This window comes from Macaca thibetana, chromosome 7, assembly GCF_024542745.1.
Source record: "Macaca thibetana thibetana isolate TM-01 chromosome 7, ASM2454274v1, whole genome shotgun sequence".
Classification (NCBI taxonomy): domain Eukaryota; kingdom Metazoa; phylum Chordata; class Mammalia; order Primates; family Cercopithecidae; genus Macaca; species Macaca thibetana.
Genome location: NC_065584.1, coordinates 3,535,706 through 3,558,848, shown reverse-complemented (window position 1 = coordinate 3,558,848; position 23,143 = coordinate 3,535,706). Strand labels below are relative to the sequence as shown.

The following is a 23,143-nucleotide window of genomic DNA, read 5'->3' as shown; positions in this document are numbered from 1 at the left end:
AACTCCTGACCTCAGGTGATCCACCTGCCTCGGCCTCCTAAAGTGCTGGGATTACAGGTGTGAGCCAGCACACTCGGCCAGAATCTGTCGTCTTGTGAGTGCGTGTGCCTGTGTGTTCGTGCCTGCGTGTGCGTGTTGTAAATCAAGTGCGTGTGTGCGTGCGTGTGTGCCTGCGTGTGCACGTATGTTGTAAATTAAGTGGCATTGCTCTTTGTCTGTCATCACATAAGCTGGCTTTCCCATTGGCTACTGGCCCCTAGAGCCCTTGCTTTGCTGTGTCAGTATGTAGAGATCTACTTTATGACCCGTGATAGCTGCAGAGGGACCCCAGATCACAGTGGATGTCCACCACAGGAACGAGCCCGTTTTGTGGAAGAGGAAGTCGAGTCCCAGAAGTTGCGTGACTTGTCAAAGGTTGCCACCCACGGTGAGGGCCAGGGTCTGGGAGGGCTGAGGGGGCAGGCATGATGAGCCAGTTTGGGGCATGAGGCAAGGCGTGGCAGGCCCGGGGGCAAAAGCCATAGTCCGTGTGGAGGGGGTGGGGGGATCACGGCCTTTGGGAAGGCTGTGGATTCTGGCTGCAGTTCGGGTGTGACACTGAGTGCTCCAGGGACTCGGAGTAATCACCCAGGCACTGGCCAGCCCCATGCTCCCTCCTCCAGGCACCTGGCTCCCCACCTCCTCGGCCGGCCAAGGCTGGGTAGGTGTGCAGGGCTGGAGGTGACCAGGCTAGCCCTGCTCTCGAGGACAGGCGGAAGCCCCTTCACGCCCAGTGGACCAGGGGTGGGGCCAGGTCTCGCTCCCCACATCTCCCATGGGAGATCATGAGTCCTCAGCGCCACACCAGTGTGAGGCTTGGTGTCCACCCTCTAAGACTTAGGTCAGGACCAGGCACACGCGGGGAAGGCCAGGTCACTGGGCGGGCCGAGGATGCAAGCTGCCATGCTTCCCACGAAGGCCCTCTGGCCAGGGTGCTAATTAGGGCACCCAGAAGTGGCCTCTAGCCTCCCCAAGCGCAGTTTCCTTCTGACTCAGTGCTGGTCTGCCTGTCGGCCAGAAATCACCCAAGGGCCCCACATGGAGGGCACCTGCCAGGTCGTGGGCCTTGCCCCGTTCTCCCTAAATGCGCCTGCCTCAGCTGACCCACCTCCAGTCCGAGACATGCGTCTCACGGATGCCAGGGCGCCCCCAGGGTGAGGGCGGAGAGGCACTCAGGGTGAGCTGAGGGTGTGTCCCTGGTGCCAAGCCTGGCACAGCGTCCTTGGCCTGGTTTCCCCAGGGCTGGGATCCACCTGGCCACCTTATTTCCGTCCCACTAGGAGGCCACCAGTGCTCGGTGGTTCAGTGGCACTGCGGCAGACAGGCTCTGCCTCGGTGTTACTCAGGATGCTTGCAGAAAGGGTCCGTGCTAGGGAAGAGGGGTCCTACTCCACAGAGCCGTGGTCATGGTCGGAAGGCCTGCACACCCCAGGCCCCCTGCTCTGGCCATGTGACTTGGACAGGCTACCTGTGGTCCTGTGGGTTTCTTTTTTTTTTTTTTTTTTTTTTTTTTTGAGACGGAGTCTCGCTCTGCCACCCAGGCTGGAGTGCAGTGGCCGGATCTCAGCTCACTGCAAGCTCCGCCTCCCGGGTTCACGCCATTCTCCTGCCTCAGCCTCCCGAGTAGCTGGGACTACAGGCGCCCGCCACCGCGCCCGGCTAGTTTTTTGTATTTTTTAGTAGAGACGGGGTTTCACCGTGTTAGCCAGGATGGTCTCGATCTCCTGACCTCGTGATCCACCCGTCTCGGCCTCCCAAAGTGCTGGGATTACAGGCTTGAGCCACCGCGCCCGGCCTTTTTTTTTTTTTTTTTTTTTTTTTGAGACAGAGTCTGGCTCTGTTGCCCAGGCTGGAGTGCAGTGGCACGATCTAGGCTCACTGTAAGCTCCACCTCCCGGGTTTACGCCATTCTCCTGCCTCAGCCTCCCGACTAGCTGGGACTACAGGTGCCCGCCACCTCGCCTGGCTAGTTTTTTTATTTTTTAGTAGAGATGGGGTTTCACCGTGTTAGCCAGGATGGTCTCGATCTCCTGACCTTGTGATCCGCCCGTCTCGGCCTCCCTAAGTGCTGGGATTATAGGCTTGAGCCACTGCACCCGGCTGGAGCATTTTATTTTTTTATTTTTTTTGAGACGGAGTCCTGTGTCGCCCAGGCTGTAGTGCAGTGGCACGATCTCGGCTCACTGCAAGCTCCACCTCCCAGGTTCACGCCATTCTCCCGCCTCAGCCTCCGAGTAGCTGGGACTACAGGCGCCCGCCACCACGCCCGGCTAGTTTTTTGTATTTTTAGTAGAGACGGGGTTTCTTTTTCTTTTTTTTTTTTTTTTTTTTTTTGAGACGGAGTCTCGCTCTGTCGCCCAGCCCAGGCTGGAGTGCAGTGGCGCGATCTCGGCTCACTGCAAGCTCCGCCTCCCGGGTTCACGCCATTCTCCTGCCTCAGCCTCCCGAGTAGCTGGGACTACAGGCGCCCACAACCGCGCCCGGCTAATTTTTTGTAATTTTTAGTAGAGACGGGGTTTCACCGTGGTCTCGATCTCCTGACCTTGTGATCCGCCCGCCTCGGCCTCCCAAAGTGCTGGGATTACAGGCGTGAGCCACCGCGCCCGGCCTAGAGACGGGGTTTCACCATGTTAGCCAGGATGGTCTCGATCTTCTGACCTCGTGATCCACCCGCCTCGGCCTCCCAAAGTGCTGGGATTACAGGCTTGAGCCACCGCGCCCGGCCGAAGCATTTTAAGTGACGTGGTCTCATTCTGTCACCCAGGCTGGAGTGCAGTTGTGCGGTCATGGCTCACTGTAGGCTTGACCCCTTGGGCTCAAGTGCTCCTCCCACCTCAGCCTCCTGACTATCCGGGATTACTGGCATGCACCATCCTAGGAATTCAATTTAATCATCCAGCACTGGCCAGCTCCAGGCTCCCTCCTCCAGGCACTTGGCTCCCCATCTCCTTGGCTGGTCTGGGCTGGGGGGATTTGCAGGGCTAGACCCAGAAGGTTGTATTTTAGCAAAGCTCTCTGCCAGACTTGAAGGTGCAGGCCAGGGTAAGTGCTTGGAGAGCTGTAGCACCCCTTGCAGGAGGATCTGTGAGGCGTGGTGAGACCCCAGAGGAGATGGGGGTACCTGTACTGCCATGGCCCCACACTGAGGGATGAGTATTGCCTTCATGCCAGACGAGGAGAGAAAGGACAAAGTAGAGCTGGGCAATGTGGAGACGGATCCCGCCTTCCTTCTGGTCACATGGAGACGGATCTTGCCTTCCTTCCCGCCATGTGAAGACAGATCCTGCCTTTTGTTCCCACCATGCAGAAATAGATCCCGCCTTCCTTCCCCGCAGTGTGGAGACGGATCTCTCCTTCCTTCCTGTCATGTGGAAATGGATCCCACCTTCCTTCCCACCACGTGGAAATAGATCCCGCCTTCCTTCCCACCACCTGCAGACAGATCCCACCTTCCTTCCTGTCATGTGGAGACAGATCCCACCTTCCTTCCCCGTTGTGTGGAGACAGATCCCGCCTTCCTTCCCACCACATGGAAATAGGTCCCACCTTCCCTCCCATCATGTGGAAATAGATCCCACCTTCCTTCACACCACCTGCAGACAGATCCCACCTTCCTTCCTGTCATGTGGAGACAGATCCCACCTTCCTTCCCATCATGTGGAAATAGATCCCACCTTCCTTCCCCGTTGTGTGGAGACGGATCCCACCTTCCTTCCCACCACATGGAAATAGGTCCCGTCTTCCTTCCCACCGCCTGGAGACAGATCCCACCTTCCTTCACACCACGTGGAGACAGATCCTGCCTTCCTTCCCTGTCATGTGGAGATGGAGCTCTCCTTCCTTCCCCATCACGTGGAGACAGATCCCGCCTCCCTTCCCTGTCACGTGAAAATAGATCCCGCCTTCCTTCCCCGTCACGTGAAAATAGATCCCGCCTTCCTTCCCTGTCATGTGGGCCTGTCAGGGGACTGGGAGGGACAGGTAGATTCCTTCTGGTCTCCTGCCAGCCCACTCAATCCCTCACTCTGGGGAGAGCGAGGATAAACTGTGGGATAAACTCACCCCCCCGGCGGCTAACTGGTAGCTGCAAGGCTTCATATTCCCTGGGCCTGGGCCAGACAGTTCCCATCAAAGGAGAGCCTGGTGCTGGCAGGGTCTCCCACAAAGGATGCTTTGTTCATCCATGGAAATAAACACTTCCCCTGGATACTCACTCCTGGGACCCGAGTGTAAAATGGGGTGTACGTTACTCTTTAACAGGTGACTGACTCCATCCAGGTCATAAAGCTCTTGTGTACTAATTTCCTGGAAGAAAGGCGTTACCACCGCCAGCTCGGGTGTTTATTAACCACTCCCACGGTGGTAATGCAGCAGCCAGGAGTGGTTGCTGCCAGGACGCTGGGCTTACCTTCTGAACTTTGCCCTGAGAACCAGAGCGTGGCGGGCCACCCTCGTCAGCTTTCCCCAAACCAGCGGGGAGTTGGCAGCAAAACCAGGGGCTTAGCGAAGGCTGCTTTCCTCTGCTGCAGTGAGAAACCCGTCTGTCCAATCCCCACCTCCCCTGCAGCCACTTTGAAAGAACTGGAGTGAACATGGGCTCCTGGCAGGGAGGAGGCGTCTACATCGCCAGGATGGCCCCTGGCACCGAGGCCCAACGCACCCCCACCGCCATTGCCACCCACACCTGGACTTCCAGACCAGGGCCGCTGGGCTGACAACCATGTGTCAACCTTTAAAGACTAAATAAAACTGCACGAAACCGGGAGGTTTAAAAACCAAAATATAAGGGACCCAGATGGGTGTCTCAATGGTGGAGAGAGATGATGAGCAGAGCTGTGGGGAAGGAAACCCCTGAAACCCTGGCCCGTCACGCGGTGTGGATCACGGGTGGACGCCAGGCCCGAGGACGGCTCGCGCACAGGCTGGTGGGAGACCTATAGGCCTGTGCTGAAAATGAGCCAGGCCAGTCGGATGTCCCATTCAGGTTTGGACCATGAACAGAGGAGGGAGGCTCCTTGGAGAAGGGAAATATGGCCAAAAGTTCGTGTGGATACCATGGGGCCCCACACAGCGTCGTGACCCTTGTCAGGAGGAGAGGAGCAGTGCAGCAGGGAGCAGGCGCAGGGAGGAGAGATGATGGCTGGGAAGTGAGTCCAGGAGGCCCCAGTGGGACACAGAGCCAGGATCTCCTAGGCCACTCTGTGTCCAGGGCCAGCCACGGTTCTGGGATCCAGGAGGCCTGGGGCCCACAGTGTCTTCTCGGGTTCCCCCAAGATACTGTGTCCTGACAGGGCCAGCATGGGTAGATCTCAGCTTCTTTTGACCCCCTGTGAGAACAACTTAGAATGGGCGTCTGTGGATACTGGAGTCTGTTCTCCTTCGAGGCTCCATGGCTGCCTCAGTTCACGGGCTGGGAGATGAGGAGTGGAGTTGGGGCTGTCACTTGCATGAGATGAGGGTGGGCCTGTGTGGCGAGCATAGAATCAGACACTCACCTTCTGATGAACTTTACATCAACTTGTGTTGGCTCACCCGCTGGGCATGCTGGGACCTGACAGCTGGGTGGGCAGGTGGGGAGAGGTGGGTATAAGCCTGGCTCCTAAAGACTGCCCAGGGGAGCTGCAGTCTGCCCATGGGAGCTGGTGAGTGTATGCGGCTCAGGTGGGAAGGGTCACCGGAAGGGTATTCTGGTCAGCAGCGACGGCAGCTACATCTTAGTTTTGGTATAGATGTATGTATATGTACCATATTGGAGACTGGAGGACAGCCCCTCCCCTCCTGGAGAGAGGAGAGCATGGGGAGAAAGGCAGGATCTCTGAGGCCCAGCATGATGCTCAGCTCAGGGTGGGAAAATAGCGGGGACGCCCAGCCTCTCTGCTGACACACATGGTGGAGAAGTGGAGGGAGACTGAGGCTGAGCCGTCTCCAGGTCTACCAGAAATTGAGTTTAGGACAAGACCAACTGCGCCCCAGGCACAGGTAGGGGTGGCTCCTTGAATGCTCCCAGCTGTCATCAGGCCTGCTGCAGTAAGCACACAGCCGGGCCTCACCTCCTGCAGCAGGGCAGGCAGGGCAGCAGGGGAGGGGATGCGAGCCCAGCCCCAGGTATGCAGCCTCGCTCTGTGGCCGCTCTCCTCATGACACCTGGAAGCTGGGCCGGGGGGCTTTTCTTCCGAAGGCGGGTGCACCCTGTGCTGTACTTGGAGGAAAACTGCTGTGCTGACTGGCAGAACTGCAGGTGGTTCAAGTCTGCAGAAGGCCTTGCTCCAGGCTTCCTTCAAAGGCAGGCTCTTTTAGGTCCGTGGGCTGCACTTGAGTATGCGTCAGAGTCTCCTGGAGGGCTCCTAAAACACAGCCCTGGACCCTATCACGGAGGACCCAAAGCAGGTCTTGGGTGAGGCCCAAGAATCTGCATTTATGACAGGTTCCCAGATGCTGCTGTGGCGGCCCCAGGAAACCCTTTGAGAATCGCCACTGCAGGCCACGTCGGTTAGAATTTGATTTGTAAACGTTCACATGTGCAGTTCCTCTTAGAAGGGAAGGCGCCTTCTCAAGCACAAGTGAAACAACACTCTCCACCTGCTGGTGTCTGGTGCTTGGGCTGCGGGGAAGGGATCTGTGTGAGGCCGAGCCCCTCAGTTCCTCTGGGTGGGGCGGGAGATGGCCTGCCAGTACCCATGGCTGGGGGCAGAGCTATCCTGTGGGCTGGGGAGCCTGCCTGGGTGGTGAGACGTGCTGGCCTCCCTGGAAAAGCCACTCAGCTTTGAGACCACAGAGGAGATGCAAACACAAGCCTTTGTCTTCACTCCTTTTCGAAAGAGAGAAAGCCCGAATCTCAACAGCAGAGTGTGTCCATCAGTCCCATGGTTGTCCTCAGCCTGGGGAGAGCCTGAGCTGGCCAGGACAGGCAGCTCCTCTGTGTGGCTCCTTGTGGTCCCCACAGTAGTCCCTTTGTGGGGCAGGGGGAGGTGACGGGTGTCCTGCCAGTCTCCTGGATACTTCAGGACACGGGTAGGGCCACTGTGGTGTTCCCACACAGTTTTGGGATATCAAGTCACCTGAAGGCAGGTGATGTGAACAGCACAGTGGGTGGTGTGGGCAGCGTGGCCACCCTGGGATACCTGCGTGCTGCCCACATCCGCCGAGGTGGGGATTCGTGCTTAGGTGGCTTACTGGGGGGTGTGGAGGAGAGCAGGCTTCTCAATGCTTATGGAAACAGGAGAAGACAAGCAGGAGGTGGGTTTCAGGAGGCAGGTTTCAGCCCAGGGCCTGTTGAGGCTTGCAGCAGCTTGATCCTAGAGCGTGCCTCGCAGTCAGTGGAGACACGCTGCAATGGGGAAACATGAGCCTCCAGCACTTTTTTTATTTTGAGACGGGGTCTCACTCTGATGCCCAGGGTGGAGTACACGGTGCCATCATAGCTCACTGCAGTCTCTACCTCTTGGTTGGGCTCAAGCAATCCTCCCGCTTCAGCCTCCTGAGTAACTGGAACTACAGGCATGTGCCACTGTGCCATTAAAAAAATTTTTTTTGGCTGGGCGGTGTCTCACACCTGTAATCCCAGCACTTTGGGAGGCCAAGACGGGCTGATCACTTGAGGTCAGGAGTTTGAGAGCAGTCTGGCCAACGTGGTGAAACCCCGTCTCTACTAAAAATACAAAAATTAGCTGGGCATGGTGGTGCACGCATGTAGTCCCAGCTACTCGGGAGGCTGAGGTGGGAGAATTGCTTCAACTCAGGAGGCGGAAGTTGCAGTGAGCTGAGATCACCATTGCACTCCAGCCTGGGCAAAAGAGCAGGACTTCGTCTCAAAAACAAAAAAAAACAAACCATTTTTTTTTTTTTAAGAGATAGGGTTTCACTTTGTTGCCCAGGCTGGTCTCGAACTCCCGGACTTAGGCGATCCTCCCACCTTGAGCTCCCAAAGTGTTGGGATTACAGGCATGAGCCATCATTCCTGGCTGAAATTCTTTTTTTCTTTTCTTTTTTTTTTTGAGACAGAGTCTCAAAGAAGCTCTTCTTTCAGCCAAGGAAGATGTGTAATGAGCTTTGTGACCCCAGAAAGACATGTGCAGAGTGTGGCTGAGAGTGGCAGGTGTGGGTCCCAGAGTTTTTTTTTTTTTTTTTTTTTTTTGAGACGGAGTCTCGCTCTGTCACCCAGGCTGGAGTGCTGTGGCCGGATCTCAGCTCACTGCAAGCTCCGCCTCCCGGGTTCCCGCCATTCTCCTGCCTCAGCCTCCCGAGTAGCCGGGACTACAGGCGCCCGCCACCTCGCCCGGCTAGTTTTTTTTTGTACTTTTTAGTAGAGACGGGGTTTCACCGTGTTAGCCAGGATGGTCTCGATCTCCTGACCTCGTGATCCGCCCGTCTCGGCCTCCCAAAGTGCTGGGATTACAGGCTTGAGCCACCGCGCCCGGCTGGGTCCCACAGTTTTTTGAGACAGGGTCTTACTTTGTCTCCCAGACTGGAGTGCAGTGGTTCGATCATGGCTCACTGCAGCCTCAACCTTCTGGGCTCAAGAAATCCCCCTGCCTCAGCCTCCCGAAGTGCTGGGATTATAGACATGAGCCACCATGCTTGGCCAGCATAGAATTTTTAGAAACTTTTTTTTTTTTTTTTTTTGAGATGGAGCCTTGCTCTGTCACCCAGGCTGGAGTGCAGTGGCTCGATCTCAGCTCACTGCAAGCTCCGCCTCTCTGGTTCACGCCATTCTCCTGCCTCAGCCTCCTGAGTAGCTGGGACTATGGGTGTCCACGCCTGCAACCACGCCTGGCTCATTTTTCATATTTTTTTAGTGGAGATGGGGTTTCTCCATGTTAGCCAGGATGGTCTTGATCTCCTGACCTTGTGATCTGCCTGCCTCGGCCTCCCAAAGTGCTGGGATTACAGGTGTCAGCCACTGCGCCCGGCCACAAACTTTTATTATAGCTTTATTGAAGTATGAAGTCTCCACATAACATTATGTCTACATAATATGGAGGTTATTGGTAAGTTTCACATTAATTGCACAATTTGATGAGTTTTTTTTTTTTTTTTTTTGAGATGGAGTCTCACCCTGTCACCAGGCTGGAGTGCAGTGACGCGATCTCGGCTCACTGAAACCTCCACCTCCTGGGTTCAAGTGATTCTCCTGCCTTGGCCTCCTGAGTAGCTGGGACTGCAGGCACATGCCACCACACCCAGCTAATTTTTGTATTTTTAGTAGAGACAGGGTTTCACCATGTTGGCCAGGATGGTCTTGATCTCTTGACCTCATGATCCGCCCGCCTCGGCCTCCCAAAGTGTTGGGATTACAAGCGTGAGCCACTGAGCCTGGCCGATGAGTTTTAACATATACATACACAGTCAAACCATCACCACAATCAAGAAAATGAACAGATCCATCACCCCTCAAAGTCTCCTCCTGACTTTTTGTAATCAATCCCTCCTCCTCCATCTCTGCTGCGTTTCCCTTAGATGAGACCAGGAGTTCAAGACCAGATAGCATCTCTCTCATTCCTGATATTGATTGTATCTTCTTCCTTTATTTTTTTCTTGATCGGTCTCGCTAGCGGTTTATCCATTTTACTGACGTTCTCAAAGAACCAGCTTTTGGTTTCATTAATCCTTCTCCATTGTTTTTCTCTTTTTCATTTTTTTTTTTTTTTTTTTTTTTTTTTTTTTAAGGTGGGGTACTGCGGCCAGATGCCGTGGCTCACACCTGTAATCCCAGCACTTTAAAAGGCCGAGGTGGGAGGATCACGAGGTCAGGAGATTGAGACCATCCTGGCTACAAGATGAAACCCTGTCTCTACTAAAAATACAAAAAATTAGCCGGGCGTGGTGGCATACGCCTGTAATCCCAGCTACTCAGGAGGCTGAGGCAGAAGAATCACTTGAATCCGAGAGGTGGAGGTTGCAGTGAGCCGAAATTGTGCCACTGCACTCCAGCCTGGGTGACAGAGCGAGACTCCATCTCAACACACACACACACACACACACACACACACACACACACACCCACACAAGAAAAGATGGGGTCTTGCTATGTTACTGAGGGTGGTCTTGAACTCCTGCTCAAGCAGTCTTTCTATCTCAGCCTCCTGAGTCTGGGATTTAAGGCACATACCAGTGTGCCCAGCTCTCTGTTTTCTATTCCATTGAAATACCTAATTTCTTAACTTTCCCATCTTTGGCTTGGGAAAAATTTGCTCTTTTCTTTGTAGTTTCTTATGTCTCATATCTGGTCCACCTAACAGGCTTATTTCTGTTAATTAACCCAGTGGAGTCTATGTTGAGCATCAGTATCTTGGAGTTCAGTTATGGGAGACTCACTGCTTCCAGACTGATTAGCTCTGGAGGACAGGCTAAATCAAATTTCTGCTCTGGCAGTATAAAGAGCTACCAGGTTCTTGGACCACAATAGCTGCACTGAGCATGGTCCTTCCATCTGGCCTGGCCAGGAAGTCAGAAACCATTCTCTCATTTCCTTGTCATTAGTAATAGAGTAATTGGTAATAGAGTGACTCTATTTCACCAAGAGCTAAGAAATTATTTTTTAATTGGCATCCTTATTTAATTAAATTCATTAAAAGATATGAGTACCTACCATAAATGCCTGGTCCTTTGTTAGACATCAGGCTTACAAGAGATGAATTCATGTCCTTTACATACATCTGCAATTTATCATCTATCATCCTACAATTGCTTCACAGTTTATTTTTGGATGATGCAATTTAGGTTAATTACAAATCCATTAGCTATAGAATTACAGAGCTGAGAGAGATTCTGGAGGTCTTAATTTAGAGATGAGAAAGCCGAGGTCCAGAGAAGTTACAGAGTTTGCCTGAAGCCACACAGGCAATGAGCAGTAGCTCTAGCCGGAACCTGAATCCAACCTGTCTGAATGATCTCAGGTACAAGGGCACAAATACAGGGCACAGGCTGTGCACAAATAAGGCATTTGCAGAAATACACACACACACACACACACACACACACACACACACACATATATATATATTTTTTTTTCTTGAGACAGTCTCACTGTCATCCAGGCTGGAGTGCAGTGGCGTGATCACGGCACACTGCAGCCTCGACCTCCTGGGATCAGGTAATCCTCAGTCTCCTGAGTAGCTAGGACTACAGAGTGCACCACTGTGCCTGGCTGATTTTAGTATTTTTTGTAGAGACAGAGTTTCATTATGTTGCCCAGGCTGGTCTTTAACTCCGGGGCTCAAGTAATGTGCCCACCTTTGCCTCCCAAAATGCTGAGATTACAGATGTGAGCTACCACACCCAGCCTAGAAGTCTCCTTTTAATATAAACTACTAGAGATACATGCTATTTAATGTGGCAGAATTCCTGACGTGAAGCCTGGCAGGTGTATGGTGAAACAAAGAGCTCATGAAATGTGTGTGGAAGGAGGGGTGTACTGGCTCATACCTATAATTCCAGCACTTTGGGAGAGCAAGGCGGCTGCAGTGAGCCCTGATCGTGTCACCGCACTCCAGCCTGGGCAACACTAGGGAGACTCTGTCTCTAAAGAAAAAAAAAGTCGGTGGGGTGCAGTGGTTCATGCCTGTAATCCTAGTACTTTGGGAAGCCGAGGCAGGCGGATCACTTGAGATCAGAAATTCGAGACCAGCCTGACCAGCATGATGAAATGTCGTCTCTACTAAAAATACAAAATTAGCCGGGTGTGGTGGCTCATGCCGGTAATCCCAGCTACTCAGGAGGCTGAGGCAGGAGAATCACTTGAACCTGGGAGGCAGAGGTTGCAGTGAGCAGAGATGGCACCATTGCACTCCAGCCTGGGCAACAAGAGCAAAACTCCATCTCAAAATAAATAAATAAATAAAAAGTCTGTAACTTAAACTCATTTTGTTCATACAGTTTTAAAAAATTGCCACAATATCTCAAACACTTAGTAAAACTATCCCAAAAGACTGCGACTAATGGAAACACTTTTTTTTTTTGTTTTGAGATGGAGTCTTGCTCTGTCGCCCAGGCTGGAGTGCAGTGGCCTATCTCTTGCTCACTGCAAGCTCCACCTCCCGGGTTCACGCCATTCTCCTGCCTCAGCCTCCCAAGTGGCTGGGACTTCAGGCATCTGCCACCACGCCCGGCTAATTTTTTTTGTATTTTTTAGTAGAGACAGAGTTTCACTGTGTTAGCCAGGATGGTCTCGATCTCCTGACCTCGTGATCCACCCACCTTGGCCTTCCAAAGTGCTGGGATTACAGGCGTGAGCCACTGCACCCGGCCTAGAAACACTTTTTACATGGCATAATAAAACCAGAACAATACTCTGTGTGCTTTTTACTTGAGGCTTACTATGATTTTTTAAATTTTAGTATTCTTCTTTTACCAGTCCTAATTTTCATCAGTTCTACAAACACTTGTAATATTCCAACTCCAACATCATGACCTAATTTAGTTTTTACTGAGGTGGGAGCAGCATCGTTTACTTCCTCTCCATGACCACTGTCCCGAGTCACGGCATGCACTCCACAAAGTTCAGGAAGTGTGGCTAACCTCTGAGACCCCGACCCTCTTCCCCATGCCTTGCATTTGGTGCCAGTGGCAGTGGTAGAAGCAGGTCTAGGGAGGCCAGCGCCGGCTGCTGCTTTCTCCTGGGGAGGGAGGGCGAGCTCTGTGGGAGCCTGCAGCCTCCTCACAGAGATGTCCCCAGAGTGTAGTTGTTAGGCTGGTGTTGGTGGGGTTTGGTGAGCTGTCTTGGTTGCACGAACTGCTTGGGGTTATAAAAATGGCTAGTAGTGAATAACTCCCTCTCTGAAATACACTTTTTCCTGCTTTGTGAAACCCACCTCCTCTGGATGCTGGAGCAAGGATGCCACATCAAACTCTGCCTGCTGCCTGCTCTAATTAGGTTGTGGAATCCCAAGGAGCTACCAGTGCAGTGAGTGTAGCTCAGGATGACATAATGTTACTCAGCAATGGGCCCAGTGTCTGACATCCATAGAAGCCAACACCATGGCACCAGCTTTCGACAGAAGAAAAAAGCTTTATTGTGAATGGACTGTAAGGCGATGGAGGCAGCGCTTAATTCTGCCTCCCTGAGCTGGGGGTGGGTCCAGCTTTTATGGCATTCCTAGCTGATCCCAGGTGACGCCAACGTAGCTGGCTGGCCAGGCTGCCGGTAAGGATGAGGAGGTTAAAGCGTTTCCCATGTGTATGCCTGGGCAATTCTGGCTCTGCGTCAGCTAAGTAACTGAAGCGCTGGTTAATTGGCTTGAGCTGGTCCCTTGGTTACAATACTGCCAGGGCCGAGGTTTGCTCCCTGCAGCTCTGAGCTGCCTAAACCTTTGGCTCTCCTTTTGATGGCTTCTTTTTTTTTTTTTTTTTTTTTTTTTTTTTTGAGACGGAGTCTCGCTCTGTCGCCCAGGCTGGAGTGCAGTGGCCGGATCTCAGCTCACTGCAAGCTCCGCCTCCCGGGTTTACGCCATTCTCCTGCCTCAGCCTCCTGAGTAGCTGGGACTACAGGCGCCTGCCACCTCGCCCGGCTAGCTTTTTGTATTTTTTTTAGTAGAGACGGGGTTTCACCGTGTTAGCCAGGATGGTCTCGATCTCCTGACCTCGTGATCCGCCCGTCTCGGCCTCCCAAAGTGCTGGGATTACAGGCTTGAGCCACCGCGCCCGGCCCTTTTGATGGCTTCTAAGACTCAAATACCAAATGCTCAAATTTGTTTTTTTAATTATTTGACTTTTTTTTTTTTTTTTTTTTTTTTTTGAGACGGGTTCTCTCTGTCGCACAGGCTGGAGTGCAGTGGCACAATCTCAGCTCACTGCAACTTCCACCTCCTGAGTTCAAGCAATTCTCCTGCCTCAGCCTCCCGAGTAGCAGGGATTACAGGCATGCGCCACCATGCGTGGCTACTTTTGTATTTTTAGTAGAGACAGGGTTTCACCATGTTGGCCAGGCTGGTCTTGAACTCTTGACCTCAGGTGATCTGCCCACTTTGGTCTCCCAAACTGCTGGGATTACAGGCATGAGCCACCCCACCCAGCTGACTTTTGTCTTTAAAGTGACATGTCAATTCAAATTTTTCTCAGCCAAACAGTATTCATTTGATGTTGTATATTGGAAGTTTTTCAAATTGCAATACTCGGCCTTTTTATTGTAAAGTGGGATATATTTTTTCAAACATAAAGATGGATCTTGGACCGGGCGCGGTGGCTCATGCCTGTAATCCCAGTGCTTTGTGAGGCTGAGGTGGGCGGATCATGAGGTCCGGAGATCGAGACCATCGTGGCTAACACGGTGAAACCTTGTCTCTACTAAAAATACAAAAAAAATTAGCCAGGCGTGGTGGCAGGTGCCTGTAGTCCCAGCTACTCGGGAGGCTGAGGCAGGAGAATGGCGTGAACCTGGGAGGTGGAGCTTGCAGTGAGCTGAGATCACGCCACTGCACTCCAGCCTGGCGACAGAGCGAGACTCTGTCTCAAAAAAAAAAAAAAAAAAAAAAAAAAAAAAAGTTTTTATAACAGTCAACAGTTCAGTCCGGAGTTGTAAATTTAGTTTAAAAAGTAAGGTTTTTTGTTTGTGTTTTGGGGCAAGGTCTCACTCTGCCACCCAGGCTGGAATGCACAACCCTAGCTCACTGCAACCTTGGACACCCAGGCTCAAGAGATCCTCCCACCTCAGCCTCCTGAGCAGCTTGGATTACAGGCGTGAGCTGTTCTGGCCAGCTAATGTTAAAATAATTTATTTGTAGAGACAGGGTTGCCCAGGCTGGTCTCAAACTCCTGGCCTCAAGCAATCCTCCTGCCTAGGCCTCCCAAAGTGCTGGAATTACAAGCATGAGCCATTGTGCCTGGTTTAAAAAATAAGTTTTTTTTTGGCCGGGCGCGGTGGCTCACGCCTGTAATCCCAGCACTTTGGGAGGCCGAGATGGGCGGATCATGAGGTCAGGAGATCGAGACCATCCTGGCTAACACGGTGAAACCCCGTCTCTACTAAAAATACATTTAAAAAAATGAGCCGGGCGTAGTGGTGCACGCCTGTAGTCCCAGCTACACGGGAGGCTGAGGCAGGAGAATGGTGTGAACCCGGGAAGCGGAACTTGCAGTGAGATAACACTGCACTCCAGTGGAGATAACACCACTGCACTCCAGCCTGGGCGACAGAGCAAGACTCCGTCTCAAAAAAAAAAAAAAAAAAAAAGTTTTTGTTCCTAATTAAATGAGGGTTTTCTGACATTTTCCCTCTAGACTTAGGTGTTCATTAACTCTGGTCTATATTAAATTATTCTTTAAGAGGAAAACAAGTGAAAAAGCTGAGTCTTTCTTTATAGTAAGAGACATCAGGGGATACGGTTCTTGTGAAGAGTGGCGATGAGATGGCCACTGTCTGACAGAACCGCCTGCAAGTTTGCAGAGTCGTTGTCTTCATTTCCTGGGGTTGCACAGTGCCAGCTTCTCAAACAGGTATTATAATACTAACAAAGGCTTCTATCACATGGCTTTTTTTTCCTTAAGTATCTTAAAAAACTTTTTATTGGGAAAAGTTAAAATGTATGGAGAGCGAATTCTGTAATGGTCTTCTAGACGTCCATCCCCCACCCTCTACACATCACCAATCTCATCCCATCTTGAGACTTCATCCCCCAATCTGTTTTGACTGGCTAGTATTTGCTGGTGTTATCTTAAAGAACATCCTAGGTATCACTTCACACCTACATAATTGTGCCTGCATTTCTTTTTTCTTTTGGAGACGGAGTCTCACTCTGTCACCCAGGCTGGAGTGCAGTAGCATGATCTCAGCTTCCTGCAACCTCTACCTCCTGGGTTCAAGCGATTCTCATGCCTCAGCCTCCCAAGTAGCTGGGATTACAGGTGCGTGCCACCACGTCTGGCAAGTTTTTGTATTTTTAGTAGAGACAGGGTTTCACCATGTTGGCAAGGCTGGTCTTGAACCCCTGACCTCAGGAGATCCACCACGCCCGGCCTCCACCTCCATTTCTAAAACCAAAGACATTTTCTTTAATAACTACAATACCACTATTGTGGTGATGATCACCGAATAAGATTAACAATTCAACATCACTTAACACCCAGTCCATGTTCAAATTTCCCTGTATGCACCAGAAATGCCTTATGGTGGCTGGTTTGTCTGAAGGGTGGAAGCAGGGTCCATGCTCAGAGCTGGCTGTTGAGCAGGTGCTGGGCTTGCTTGAAGGCCTGTGTGAAACAAGGCCTGATGCTGGCACCCATCAGACAGTTCCTAACAGCATAGATGTCCAGGATTGTGTCTATCAAGCACTGGCACTGTGTGTTTGCAGGTCTGTTCTCCAGACTCTGCATTCAAGGAGTGAAGGGAATGTGTACTAACCACCACTGCATCCCCAATGGTAACGCACGCCCAGCACAGGCGAAGGAGCTCTCTGAAGCCATGCTGCAGTCCAAGTCTCGATTCTGAAGCGGGTCAGATTTTGAATCCTGGCCTACCAGTTAACCAGTTGGTTTGTTAGCCAGGTAGTTATCCTCTAGTACAAACTACTTATCCTGTCTGGGCCTCCATTTTTTCAGCTGTGAAATGGGCTCACAGATTGGTAGTATGGGCTCACAGATTATTGTGCAGATGAAAATGAGGCAGACTATGGCCTGGCACCCTGGAACTCAGGATCTGTTAGCTCTATAGAGACACAACTCCCTTGAGGGTGGCAGGAAGCACACCCTCCAAAGCCTCTGGTTGGGGTGCGTGTACCCCTGGGATACAGTGACAATCAACAAGAAACACCGTGCCTTCTCCCAGAGGCTCATTTGAGGCTAACTTAGAGCACATTGTTTAAAATGACACCTACAGCTGCCTGGGAGCCACTCTCTCTCCTCCCAGCCTTTGGGGTTACTCTGTAGTGCACTTGGAAAAGCACTGCATTAAGTCAGAGCAGCATGAATGCGTAGGCTCTGGGACAAAAAGCCTCTGGGATTCCTTCCTGAACTGGCCCTGTCCACTCCCGTGGCTCTCTGTGCATACCTCTTACCCATTGGTACTGCGCTCCAAATGCTCCTTTCAACAGATCCTCCTGGCCGGGTGCTCCTCGCCCAGGGGGAAGCCCAGGTGACATCCTCTGGCTCCACCTACAGGCTGCCTTTGGGACAAGACCTGGTTGTTTCCAAAACTGTGAGGGATTCAGTGTGTAAGTGAGTTCTGGGATAGCAAATACAATTCTTTCTTTTCTTTTTGAGACAGGGTCTCACTCTGTTGCCCATGCTGGAATGCGGTGGTGTGATCTCGGCTCACTGCAGTCTTGACCTCCTAAGTTCAAACAATCCTCAAGCATCAGCCTCCCCAGTAGCTGGGATTATAGGTGCACACCACTATGCCTGGCTAATTTTTGTATTTTTTGTAGAGATGGGGTTTTGCCATGTTGCCCAGGCTGATCTCAAACTCCTGGGTTCAAGCGATCTGCCCGCCTCAGCCTCCCAAAGTGCAGGCGTGAGCCACTGCGCCCAACCTACCCTGGTAATTTGCTGAAGGAAGCCTTAAGTAGTAAAGGGAGAAGAGGAATGGCCCAGCCCTTGTGGGGAAGCCCTCCTGGGTCAGACACACCAACCTCTGCTTCCAGCGGGGTGGGGGTGGGCAGCTCCCACCCGTCCTTACCTCCCTTTGGATGCGAGTTCAGGTTCTGGGGGTTCAAGTCCCAGCCCCAGTGCTTGCTAATTGTGACTTCTGTAGCGTGTTACTGCATCCCAGCCTGTTTCCTGTTCTGATAGTCAGGGCCTGTACTGACGCCTCGCTAGGTTCTAAGGTGGACTAAATGTACTAAGATGTGTGACACAGGGCTGAGCCTGGTGCCAATGCAGTGGAATGTGAAGGTTGTGGTAGGGCAGGCCTGTGTTCTTTGTATCATTAGAAATTTTCCAACTGGGGTCCTGGCATCTGCACATCCCGGATGCTTGTTAGACATACAAGTCCTTGGGCTCCTTCCTACAGTAGTGCAATCAGAAACACTGGGGCCCAGCTCGCTGTGTTACGGCCTTCCAGGTGATTCTAACGCATTCTCAAGCCTGAGCAGCTGGGCAGATGGATAATTTTAAAGGTAGGGCCTTTCTGTACCACAGCAGATTCATCTTCTGGAGGCAGAAGAGAACAAAATGTGTTCACAGGAAAAATGCGATTCCTGTGTCAGAACCAAACCCTCTGAATCTCACATGACCTGACGCAGACTTCCACTGATGCTGTGTAATGCTTTCCTGCAACCTTCTCGCACAGCCCAACAACCCTGAGGCTGCTGGAGGAAGACATGACAGGTTTTAACCAAAAGAAACTGAGGCTCAGAGATCTCAGTCATCCGTTGGACATCTACCACGGGCCAGAGCTAATGAGGCTAAATGCCAGAGACACATGAAAAACACGATGGTCTCAAGAGGACAGGACACCCAGGGTGCAGCCACCACCCCCATTCCACAGCTGCTCTCCTCTCCTACCCACCTGTAGAGTGCCAGATTTCAAACTGGACTCACTTTTACCCCATGTTTGCTGCTTTAGAATCTTTTTAGCATACAATTTAGGGATCTTGGTAATTGTCTCAGATGGAGATAACTATTATGCAGTAGGCATTTGATACTAGCCTAACTAGAATCAATTGGCTTTTTTTTTTTTTTCCAATTGGCTTATTATGTACTTTGCCTTGTGATTATTTCCTGATTCAATTTTCTCCTACAGCTTATAATTTCAACTACTATGTCATTGAATGCTACCTTATTTCTAAAGGATTTCATAGTTTAAATCTTTCTCTTATTTATCCTCATAATAACTGTAAGTTAGAACTTACATAATTAACATCTCCATTTTCCAAATAAGAAAACAGAGGCTCAGAGAGGTCACAAGGTAAGTATCAGGATCAAGTTTAATAAACATTTATTAAGCAGTAGAATCCAAGTGAGTGCCTGGATCCTGGCCACCAACTCCTGTGACAACTGAGATAATTATTTCACAATGATGGGCGGCTCAGTGAGATTCTGATTGCATCTGCTGCATGACAAACGATCTATTCAGAGTACGTCCGACACACTGGAGGAGGCCGAGGGGGTAACACATTGAAAGCAGGACCAGGTAGCAGTGCATCTCAGAGATCCATTTATTCATGCCATGAAGTAAATGGTACTTATACAAGTGTACAGGGACGTTCCACGCTCCCCATCTAACACGGTTTGCTTAAATTTACAGGCGGACTGATGTTTTCTTTCACATGTACTCCAAGTAAATCTGGTTAGTGATGACCAGGAGCAGGCGCCGAAGCTTTTGAAAGAGATGCATGTATAAATACAATTTAAGAAGGAAGGAACAAGTTGGATGTAATTTATTAAACAAGTATCAAAAAAAGTTGATCAACAGTCCAAAAATATAAACGACACCTTTCAATACTATTGAAAAGTAGGATTATTTCTATATGAAACACCCAGAGTGCTTAAGGGCCCACATAATGACAACAGACAGCAGTGGCCACCCACAGCGCAAAGAAGAGAGGGGCAGGGAAACACCTCTTCCTCAAACTCATGTAGCCAGTCCTGGGTTTGTGTAACATTCAAATGGCTACAGTTTCATTGTCACTTGGGCCTAAATTTATAAGGCGCTTTCTTTCAAAATACATTAAAGGCCGGGTGCTGTGGCTCACGCCTGTAATCCCAGCACTTTGGGAGGCCAAGGCGGGTGGATCACCTGAGGTCAGGAGTTCGAAACCAGCCTGGCCAACACGGTGAAACTCCATCTCTACTAAAAATACAAGAAATTAGCCTGGTGTTGTGGCTATAATCCCACCTGTAATCCCAACTACTTGGGAGGCTGAGGCAGGAGAATTGAATCTGGAAGGCGGAGGTTGCAGTGAGCCAAGATTGTGCCACTGTACTCCAGCCTGGGCAACAGAGCGAGACTCTGTCTCAAAAAACAAAAACAAAAAACAAAACAAAACCATTAAAAACACATCATTAGGGGGAGGCTGAGGCGGGGGGATCACAAGGTCAGGAGATCGAGACCATCCTGGCTACATGAAACCCTGACTCTACACAAAAAATTAGCCAGGAGTGGCGGCGGATGCCTGTAGTCTCAGCTACTCAGGAGGCTGAGGCAGGAGAATGGTGTGAACCTGGGAGGCAGAGCTTGCAGTGAGCCAAGATCGCGCCACTGCACTCCAGCCTGGGCAACTCCCGTCTCAAAAAACAAAACAAAACAAAACAAAACAAAACAAAAAACAACAAAAACAAACCAAAACCATTCAAACCACATCATTAGGGAACTTCTAGGACAGCATGCTCACACAGCTCACTTGCGCTTCCCTATTGGTGATGCTATCGACTACCTCTAATTCATCCATTCCTCTATTACTCCTGGGAAGTTTTACTTGATCCACTTGACTATAAAAAGCAGAAATTCAGAATTCTGTTTTCCAGCAGGCACAGCAAACTTCAAGCTGTGAAGCATTTCAACTGCATCTTACATATGTACTGAACCATGTATCAATTTCAATTCAGAACAATGATATGCCTTGTCCCGAAAAGACATGATGGTGTTTTCCATTCCCAACCATTTTCAGAAGCAAAAATCTTACCTTTCAAAGCCTTACTTCTTTTATCTAAAATAAAAGAAAGGAAAAAAAAATCAGTCATATCAATGCTTTATAAAAATGCCTTTGTCAAAATTAACATTTAGCTGAAGGCATTGTAGCTTAGGTAAAGCAATTCAGGAAGCGTTCAAAAAATATGTCTTATAGCCACGAAATGGTAAAATTCCTATCAAATATGTTCTATGAACAGCTAACAGCCCTTTCAAATTTGCAGGGCTCCTTACCCTCTACAACGTCCTAAACTCTAGTCTCGCAGCATAAAGTTTTCTCTTTCCTCTTTGTAATCAACGGCTTAGTAACATGTGATTGGGCCGCACTGCTCTGCTCTACTGAGAACCAAGTGGTTATTCTTCTCCTCTACATATTATTACAAACAAATTTCAAATATTCAGAACAGTTGAAAAGGTACCACATACCATGAAACCATACTTTAAATATCTTAGACTTCATCTCTTAAAACGAATGTAGGCCGGGCGCGGTGGCTCAAGCCTGTAATCCCAGCACTTTGGGAGGCCGAGACGGGCGGATCACGAGGTCAGGAGATCGAGACCATCCTGGCTAACACGGTGAAACCCCGTCTCTACTAAAAAAAATACAAAAAACTAGCCGGGCGAGGTGGCGGGCGCCTGTAGTCCCAGCTACTCGGGAGGCTGAGGCAGGAGAATGGCATGAACCCGGGAGGCGGAGCTTGCAGTGAGCTGTGATCCGGCCACTGCACTCCAGCCTGGGCAACAGAGCGAGATTCCGTCTCAAAAAAAAAAAAAAAACAAAAAAACAAAAACGAATGTAATACCACTCTCACACCTAAGAAAACTCACAATTCTGATATTAAAGTCTTGTTCAAAGTTCCCCAATTGGGCCAGGTGTTGTGGCTCATGCTTGTAATTCCAGCACTTTGTGAAGCCACGACTGGAGGACTGTTTGAGCCCAGCAGTTTGAGACCAGCCTGGGCAACATGGCAAAACCCCATCTCTCAAAAAAAAAAAAAAGGTACAAAAACAGCCAGGTGGTGGTGGTGGTGGGCATAGTGACAGGCACCTGTGGTCCTAGCTACCTGGGAGGCCGAGGTGGGAGAATCACCTGAGCCCAGGAGGTGGAGGCTGCAGTGAACCATGATTGTGCCATTGCGCTCCAGCCTGGGTGTTGGAGTAAGAGACGGTCTCCAAAAAAAAATGAACAAACAAAAAAATTCCCCACTGTCCCCAAATGTCTTTTATAGCTGACATGTGCTCCCTGTATTTTTACGAAGGACTGTAGGTAGCTCTGATGTTCACACCTAGTTAAAACCCCATAGTTCCTTTACAACGTGAATTGTGATTCTTTTTGAAAATCATTTTCTTCCTGACCTCAAAAAAATCAAACATAAAGAAACGTACCAGCGGCCCGGATTTTATAAACGATGAAGCCCATCAGCCCCATTCCTATCCAAATCTCCTGGTAAACTTTGGTGTAGTAGGGCTTCATGGGGATCCACACATTTTTAATAAAACTTTGAAGCATCTGAAAATGAACACAGTGATTAAAAATTAGAATGATTATTGCTCTACACCTAACTGGTAGAAGATTTTAATTTGTTAAGTTCAACCCTATTTCCCACAACCACTAGGGAACCTTGCCTGTGTCAGACCTGTTCTGCACTCACGTGGGACTCACGCCTTTTTTTTTTTTTTTTTTTTTTTTAAGGTGGAGTCTTACTCTGTCGCCCAGGCTGGAGTGCAGTGGTGCAATCTTGGTTCACTGCAACCTCTGCCTCCCAGGTTCAAGCGCTTCTCCTGCCTCAGCCTCCCGAGTAGCTGGGACTACAGATGCGTGCCACCCTGCCTGGCTAATTTTTGTATTTTAGGTAGACAGGGTTTCGCCATGTTGGCCAGGCCGGTCTTGAACTCCTGAGCGCAGGGGACCTGCCAGCCTTGGCCTCCCAAAATGCTGGGATTATAGGTGTGAGCCACTGTGCCCGGCCATTTTTTTTTTTTTTTTAAAGTAGTGGTGGGATTCACCATGTTGGCCAGGCTGGTCTCAAACTCCTGACCTCAAGTGATCCGCCCACCTTGGCCTCTCAAAGTGCTAGGATTACAGGTGTGAGCCACAGAGCCTGGCCTGGGACTCATGCTTTCCACAGCTCTTCCAACTCAACCCATCGCCAGGGCCCCCTCCTCCCACCTTTGGCCATCCTAGCCACTTCTCATTCCTTACATCACAGAGCTCATCCAGCACCTCTCCCACCCTGATGCCATGCCCTGAACTGAAAATTACTTTAATGTCTAAATGGAAAAATTAGTATCTTCTCATCTTCATGTTATGAATGTCACATTCAAAGCTGAAAAAGAATATGGCCAGGGCATGGTCATTTCCTTGTGAAACTAATGCCAGGCTCGGCACACTCTGATCAGCTGTATCTCCATCTTGAAGTCTGTTGCTAAATACAAACCAGATGACATAAGACAACGAGGTCACTTCATAAGAACTGCCAATTATGACAGAACTTATTTAATGAATAAAGGTAGTTACTTAATGAATTACTGAATTTGATCAGGAAA

At 50.3% G+C, this 23,143-nt stretch overlaps 1 protein-coding gene and 1 long non-coding RNA gene across 51 annotated transcripts in view; both read right to left on the bottom strand.

The window, feature by feature from the left end:
- Positions 1 to 2,770: 2,770 nt before the first annotated feature.
- LOC126959440 (uncharacterized) lies at positions 2,771 to 10,540 on the bottom strand. The gene is made up of 2 exons (XR_007727536.1): positions 3,682 to 10,540; positions 2,771 to 3,585 (listed from the first exon to the last, which is right to left on the bottom strand). It is a non-coding gene; the product is annotated as an uncharacterized LOC126959440 (long non-coding RNA).
- An 8,335-nt stretch (positions 10,541 to 18,875) lies between these two features.
- The window catches only part of ATP5MJ (ATP synthase membrane subunit j), an 819,915-nt gene continuing 815,647 nt past the window's right edge, over positions 18,876 to 23,143 (bottom strand). For all 50 annotated transcript variants that reach the window (XM_050798493.1, XM_050798505.1, XM_050798495.1 and 47 more), the window contains exons 3-5: positions 21,983 to 22,106; positions 20,592 to 20,615; positions 18,876 to 19,285 (exon numbers count right to left, since the gene is read on the bottom strand). In XM_050798493.1, the coding sequence (XP_050654450.1) occupies positions 19,257 to 19,285; positions 20,592 to 20,615; positions 21,983 to 22,106 (177 nt within the window). In that variant the 3' untranslated portion in view covers positions 18,876 to 19,256. The remainder of the gene's footprint in view (positions 19,286 to 20,591; positions 20,616 to 21,982; positions 22,107 to 23,143) is intronic.